General features: G+C 49.4%; 1 protein-coding gene across 4 annotated transcripts; it reads right to left on the bottom strand.

Annotated features, from left to right (window-relative positions):
• Positions 1 to 205: 205 nt before the first annotated feature.
• Positions 206 to 6664, bottom strand: GIMAP1 (GTPase, IMAP family member 1). Of its 4 annotated transcripts, none has more exons than XM_022578017.2 (4): positions 6458 to 6664; positions 5578 to 5712; positions 2172 to 2256; positions 206 to 1219 (listed from the first exon to the last, which is right to left on the bottom strand). In XM_022578017.2, the coding sequence occupies exons 2-4, from the start codon at positions 5584 to 5586 to the stop codon at positions 357 to 359; spliced, it is 957 nt and encodes a 318-aa protein (XP_022433725.1). In that variant the 5' UTR covers positions 5587 to 5712; positions 6458 to 6664; the 3' UTR covers positions 206 to 356. The 4 variants fall into 4 exon arrangements, with proteins under 4 accessions (XP_022433725.1, XP_022433746.1, XP_022433735.1 ...); XM_022578038.3 differs by having other exon boundaries at positions 2208 to 2256; positions 6458 to 6658; XM_022578027.2 differs by lacking the exon at positions 5578 to 5712.
• Positions 6665 to 7552: the final 888 nt, after the last annotated feature.

Raw genomic sequence — 7552 nt, 5'->3', positions numbered from 1 at the left:
CTGTTGTTTCTAAGCCATGCAGTCTGTGTTTTTTTGTTTTTTTTTAAAATAGCAGTCCAAAGGGAGGAAGGCAGTGTCTAAACAAACACAAGCTCAAAATAAAAATAGCTGTTTTCCCTTTGCTATGAATCCATTTTCTACTAAAAATCACCAGTCATTCCATTATTTTTCAAGAGAGGACCGAAACATCAAGCTAACTAACACGTTTTAAGGACGTTTTAAAATTGCACAACTTTATTTTAAAACTGTTTACTGGAGGAAATATGAAACTCTTGAAAACTCTGATTCCTTTGAAATCCCCCTTCAGACCCAAGTGTTCAGTTCCTTTCTTGCCAGGTTACCTGCAAGACTGAATATCACCCTGTCACGGCCTCTGGCCGGTGCCTGTAGAGCAGGCAGAGCAGGACCAGGGCGCCCATTAGGGTGCACACGCCCAGCTTACGCCAGGTCCCCCGCGCCTTGGGCCACCGCCACAGCCAGGTCAGCGGCCAGCGCTCCCGCCGCCTCTGCGCGCAGAAGGCCACTCGCTCCGCCACCCTGCGCAGCCTCTCCTTGGGGTCCGCGCCCCCCAGGGCCTGCGCCAGGCTGTACAGGTCGTTGGTGTAGGGGGCGCCGCCGTGGTGCCTCACCAGCTCCTCCACCAGCCCCATCAGCGCCATCACCTGCGCCTCCCGCTTCCCGCCGGCGGCTCGGTTGTCGAAGGCGCAGAATCGGTCCCCACACTGGGCCACCAGCTCCCTGAGCGCGCGGTTCTCGGTGTCGCGCACGTAATGCTGCAGCGAGCCCCCAGCCAGGTCTTCCTCGCGGGTGAAGACCACGATGGTGCGCGTCACGATGCCGTCCCCGAACAGCGCCTTCACCCCCCTCCAGGCCTGCTGGTCCTGGGCCGTGAAGCGGCCCAGCTGGGTCACCAGGAGCAGGGCGTGGGGCCCCGGCGCCGAGAGCAGGTAGCAGCGGCCTCTCTCCGTGCAGCCCGGGTCTGTCTGGGAGACTTCGGAGCTGAAGAGGTCCGGGGTGTCAATGATTTCCACGTCCCACTTGGCCCACCTGCAGCTGCCCGTGGCGCAGGTCCGGGTCACCGACGTCGCCCCGAGCCTGGAGATGAAGCGCTTCTGGCCCAGGATGCTGTTTCCCGTGGCGCTTTTCCCAGTCCCTGACCTCCCGGCCAGGAGGAGCCGCAGCCTGGGCTCCTGCAGGGCAGACTCGCGGGCTTCTAAACCTGTGAGCACCAATGATCTGTAAGCTCCCGAACCTGAAAGCACATATCCTGGTACCCGGGTCCCCTGGATGCCTCTGAACAAAGGAGAACAGAGTGCTTCGACTTTTGCTTTTCAGACCAAACCTTTACTGAGTGCCCTGGTCGGAGATTTGTGAACTCCGGGGGATCTCTACCCGTCTATTTCTTCCCTCTTTGGCGTCACACATGCACCTGTAGGTGCGCCAGCACCCGGTGAACGTTTCTGTAGAGGACATCCCTGTATAATACAGGCCATTACTTCGTGTGACGTGACCTGTCATCCACACTGGGCAGAGCTGCTCCCTATTGGACAACTTCAGTGGCCTCTGCCTTACTTCCCCAGATACCCTCTTACCGAAGATAGGCAGGAGGGGCAGTGGGCCTCGCTGTGAGGGCTGTCTGGTGTCCCACACCCTCGGTCTGAATCACAGCCCCACCCCCGGCCAGCAGTGTGACCCTGGGAAGACGCTTAATCTAAGTGCTAAACCTCTTCTGCACAAATGGGATCATTAATGTAGCGCCGTCCTCATAGGGCTGTTGGGAGGATAAGATGAGACCATCTCTTCTTCCCTCCCTCTTTCCCCCCTCATCCTCTCCTCTCAAACCTGCTGCCTAATAAGATACCTGGGTAACCCTCCATCCTTGTTCCCTAACACCTTCTACCTGGTGAATCATGTTCCCTCTAGTATATAGTTGGATTCCCTCTACAGCCCCTTCTGTGGAGATCAGAGGAGGTTTATTCATTTTACCTTAGGGACGGAGGTGCAGGTTAGTCAAAGAACTCAATATCTCACAGCAGGTCAGGGGCAGAGATCTAGGTCAAATGCCAGTCCCAGGGCTCTTTGCTGTTTCATCCCAGCATCGAGAAACCTCTGGGACTTCTCTCTGTTCAGTGTTGAGTTAGCCCATCCCCCTTACTACCCAGAGCTCATACCTGGGGGCAAACACGCGTTGTGAGGCATGTCCTTACCATAGGCGTTTTCTTCATCTCTTGCTGTCTTCTGTCCTCTCATGATTCCCTGAAAGTGTCCCCAACACAAGTTATTTATTTTTTCATTCATTCACTCGTTCATTATTCATTCATAGGTAAAACTACCTACTATGTGTCAGGCAAAGCCCAAAATGCTGGTGACACCACAGTTAAAATGTCATAGTTCCTGCCCTCTCCGAGCATCAGAATTTAGGGAAGACAGTGGAACAGCTTGGTCTGTGGTTGGGACGATACTATGAGAACACCTGGTGAGCTTGTGCTGTCTTTTCAGGGCCTCGAAATGCACAGAGCAGAGGGGAGATGACAACACCTACTCTATGTCAATGAATAAGCTTTTGATGTTCATTTTCCCAGGTAATTCTATGTCAGTGACGTAAGTTGTAGAAAATAAGTTTTCCCTGGAGGTTCAGCACCTGGGGGTGGGGTGGGGGGTTTGTCAAACCCTGAGAACAGGAAAGTTTGCTCACTGATTTAAGACCTACCTTAGGGTTGTTGGCCTGGGAAACAAGAAGAAACTTGGAATTTTGGTTTTGGAAATCAGAAAACAGACATATTTCCCAAGCTGACCTGGAAAGCTCCTGACTCTGTGCTCAGAAAACCACAAAATTTGGCTCGTCCTAATATGTCTAGGAGGTGGGATCCAGAAGGCGGAGGAGGGAGACCCCAAGCTCACCTGCCCCCATGAACACATCCAAGCTACAACTACATATAGAGCAACTCTCTCTGAGAATGACCTGAAGACTAGCAAAATGGCTTTTCTACAATCAAGGCTGTAAAGAACCTCATGGAGTCTGGTACAGGGGGAGGAGAAGCAATCTAGTTGGGACCTGAATCCCTAGTGGGGACCTAGAAGTGGAAGGGGCTATCCCAGGCTTGGGGATCCTCCCTGGGGAGTGGGGGGTTTGAGCCACATATTAGGCACCACAGGCCTGGGCTTGACACTGGGAAGATGAGCCCCCTTAGCTGGTTTGAAAATCAGTAGGGCTTACTGGAGGGCTGTAAGAACCTGAGACTCTGGTCTTGAAGAGCACAAGCATGCTTGCTCTCAGTCCCAGTGCAGAGGCAGTACATTGAAGACTGCCTGGTGCTCTGGCCAGCCTGCCGGGACTGCCCCAGAGCACCTCCCAGCCCTCTCCAGGCTCCCATTCCAGCCCCTACTGCTCCAGCACTGCCCCCCACAAAGGCCGAGGCTGCCATTGTCAGTGGGCATGTGTGCACCAGGGAAGGAGCAGAGAGAGCTCCGGTGTGTGGCTCCAACCCCCCTGGCTCTCTATCCTGCCTCTAACCAAGGGGTACACACTGAGGAAAAAGTAGAAGCAGCTCAGAAGTGCAGCCTCAGGCTCTCAGGCCCTGGCCACATCCCCAGCCAAGGTGAAGACTGTCATCACATCTGGGGGAAGCCCAACTCCCTTAGGACTCCTGCCCAGCCCCTTGGTCCTTGACTCCTCCCACAATAGGCTAACAACTAGCCCTGAGCCGAGGAGAAGCCCTGGCTGGCACCTGGCTCTGGCTCTAGCCCTCTGCCTCCAGCCTTGCTTCCCACCAAGGTGGTGGCCGCCTGCACACTGTGGGAGAAGAAGCAGTCCCCGCTCACTTCACGTCCAGCTCTCCCACCAAAGCCACTGGTGACAGGCACACTGCAAAGGGTTGCTACCCACAGGGACATGCCTTTGAGACCTGGACAGGTAACCGTTTCACCTAATTTCATAGAGACACACAGAGAAAGTCAAACAACATGAGAAAACAAAGGGATATATTTTAAATGAAAGAACAAGATAAAACCTCAGGAAAAAACCCCTAATGAAACAGAGATAATAATTTACCTGACAAAGAGTCCAAAGCAATAGTAATAAAAATGCTAACTGAACTTGGGTAAACAACAGATGAACACAGTGGGAACTTCGGCAGAGAATTAGAAAATGCAAAAACCAGTCAGAGCTGAAGAACACGATAACTGAAATGAAAAATTCGCTAGAAGGAATTAAGAGCAGATTAGGCGATGTAGAAGAACACAGAAGACAGACTAGTGGAAATCATCCAATCAGTACAGCAAAAACAAAAACACATTTAAAGAAAGGAGGAGAGTTTATGGGACCTCTGGGAAAAGGTCAAGTGTGCTAACATTCACATGATAGAGGTCCCAGAAAAAGAGAGAGAAAGGGGTAGAAAATGTATTTGGTGAAATTGTAATTGAAAACTTTCCTAACCTGAAAAGGGAAACAGATATCAGGTACAGGAAGCACGGAGCACCCCTGTCAGAATGGTGTTATCCGAAAACAAGAAACAACTGGTGTTGTTGACGAGGATGTAGAGAAAGGGGACCCTAGTACACTGATAGCAGGAATGTCAACTGGTACAGCCACGGTGGAAAACAGTAAGAAGGTTCCTCAAAAAATTAAAAATAGAACTACCATATCATCCAGCAATTCATTCCTGGCTATATATCCAAAGAAAATGAAAACACGAATTCAAAAAGATGTGTGCACCCCGATGTTCATAGCAGCATTATTGATAATAACCAAGATATGGAAGCAACCTAAGTGCCCATCAACAGATGAATGAAGAAGGTGTCATATATATACAGATAGATAGATAGATATAATGGAATATTACTCATAAAAAAAGAATGAAAAATAAAAAAGAATGAAATCTTTCCATCTGCAACAACATAGATGGACCTGTAGGGTATTATGCTTAGTTTAGTAAGTCAGACAGAGAAAGACAAATGCTGTATGTTTCCACTTATATGTGGAATTTAAAATAAAGCAAACAGAGGAATATAACAAAACAGAAATAGACTCACAAACACAGAGAATAAACTATGTTTACCATTGGGGAGAGGGGTGGGGGAAGGGGCAAGATGGGGAAGGGGATTAAGAGGTACAAACTACTGGGTATAAAATAACTAAGATACACCAATGTAATGCACAGCACAGGGAATATAGTTAATTAATATTTTATATTAACTTTATATGGAGCATAAGTATAAAAATGTAGAATCACTATGTTGTATACCCGGAAGTAATATAATATTGTAAGCCAATTATACTTCAGTAAAAAATAAGTAAATAAATAAGTCTAAATATAATCTGTGTGCTGGAGAGACTGGGATGCTCCCCTCCAGCTCTTTATGTTCTTGCCTCAAACCTGAGGCTTTTTGAAGTAAAATACGCACTCCAACATTATTTAATACAATTAAACATTCTGTGGTCAAGTTTGCCTGATCACACGAGTGCCTGAACACGACAGCACAGTCTCTCCTCAGTCTACTCCAGCCTCATTCCCACCTAATCCCCTCCCCAGTCAGCCCCTCCACAAACAGCAGATTTCAGGGCCTTTTCCAACCCACCTTGTGCATTCATTCCTAGGACCATTCATCCCACCGCACATTTCTGCCTGAGTCCTGTCTGTGCTTCAACGTCCATTTCAAATTCTACCTCTTCAGGTCGCCCACCTGGTTCCTACAGGTAACTGTGTTCTCCCCCTATTGGCACCAACAACGAAGCAAAAGCAAAGGGAGAGGTTGGCTGAATAACCTGTCTCTGGCGAAAGGACTCAGATGGTAGGTTTGCCTAGAGCTCAAGCCAAAGCTGTGGGTGTCTCTGCAGTAACTCTCCTGCCGCTGCCCCCCCCACTCCGTTACCCACTCCACCCCCATCACCCCACCCCCCAAAGCTTCTGTAAAGTTTACCCCAGGGCTAAATCACATAATGTGATTCGTTATTTTGTGTCTAGAAATCAACAAACTCCCTTAATTGACACCAGAGCAGCCCACAGAGCCCAGTTTGGGGTGGGGAGCAGATGTTCAAGTGATCATGTAGGGCAAGGGTTGAGGACCAAGTTCACAACCTTAGCTGTCTCTTGCACTATTGTGGATAGTGCTAAGGAGAGTGGAGGTTTTAGGAGGGTTCAGCTCAGATATATACCGAATTTTCACTTTGTAACTTGCTCTGAGGTTAGCTTCCCTGTAAGTCCCCAGGAATACCTTTTGCATTTGCTGCACATGTATTTGGGGAGTGTTCATTGCCTTTGCAGTAGTTCTAGCAGAAGGACTAAGGGAGTAGGGAAGGAGAGAGAATTTAGTCCCAAAAAAGAGCGTGTGCGCAGCAGAGCTCGAGAAGATGCTTACCTGTTCTTCTGAACTTACTGTGTTTGACACTCAGAACAACCTTACAAACCTAGAGGCACATGAAGTTACCGTTTCTAGATCCTGCCCCCCTTTCACATACCTACTAGAATGCAGCTGCTCACTCAGCCAGCTTCACACAGGCAGAGCTCTTCCTGTTCCCCACAGGTCCTGCTCCGGGCTGGTTCCTTTTCCCTTGTGCTCACCGTTCCTGCAGGATTGGCGACAGGCTCTAACGCTGGCTCCAAGAAGCTCCTGACCTACCGCCTGCCCTTGGACTGTGGGTCCAGTGGGCGGTTTCCTCTCCACACATGGAGGAAGTCTCTGTGCCTCTCAGACCTCAGAGTTCAGGAAGCTCAGGGAGGGGGAGCCCAGTGGTGATGACTTAAAGAGACAGAAACATTGGCCAGTGAGGTGGTGGGTGTGCAATGTTGTCATTGCGAATCCCACCCGCTGCTTTGGGCTATGGTACTGTTTTCCAGAGGTTCCTGTGACACCAGCATGTTGTCCCTGGCAGGGTCTATAACCTCAGCGGGGAAGAGCACTTTAGGTTTCTGAGGACTCGTTTTGTTTCTGACCTTTGACCAGCAATCTTATCTCCAGTTGTCTTTTGCTTTTCAGGCATTTTTAAAAAACAAAATAAAATGGCCTTCCTTCCCCAGGACAGGAATTTGAGAGGAATCTCTGAGTGAACCTCAGAGTGGACAATGCCACCAAAGTGGTCCTACCTGCTAGGAACATCACACGCAAAGTCTCATCATTCTGAAAGAAAAGGAGGGCTTTTCCAGCTATTAAAAATAGGACAGCCGGCAGAAGACAGAAAATTTTTATACAGAGCTTAACCTAGCCATCTCTGTTAGTACCTCCAACTCAAGTGACTGTTTCTCCTCTTAGGAGGGTCATGAGAAAGGTGAGTAAAATAGCCAGTCATTGTGTGGAGAGAAGTATTTTGGTGACACACGCCCTGGACCTGGTTAGATTATTAACAAACCGTGTGATCTTGCCTAACTCACTTCAACCTTCTGGAGTTGACTTTCCACGGATATACTGAGGGGATTAACTTCATCTGAAGCTAATGGGCTGGGGTGTGATGTTCACCCATTCCTGCCAGCTCTTTAGTGAAGAACCCAACTCCCACTGAACTCCACCTGGTCACCCCCCCCCCACTCTGCCCCCTGCCCATACCCTCCAGCTTTAT

The sequence above is a fragment of the Delphinapterus leucas genome, chromosome 9 (genome assembly GCF_059928025.1).
Source record: "Delphinapterus leucas isolate spDelLeu-1000000601 "Yukka" chromosome 9, BTC_Dleu_Yukka2, whole genome shotgun sequence".
Classification (NCBI taxonomy): Eukaryota; Metazoa; Chordata; class Mammalia; order Artiodactyla; family Monodontidae; genus Delphinapterus; species Delphinapterus leucas.
Note: the sequence above shows the minus strand (reverse complement) of the source record. Positions and strands in the feature narration are given on the sequence as shown.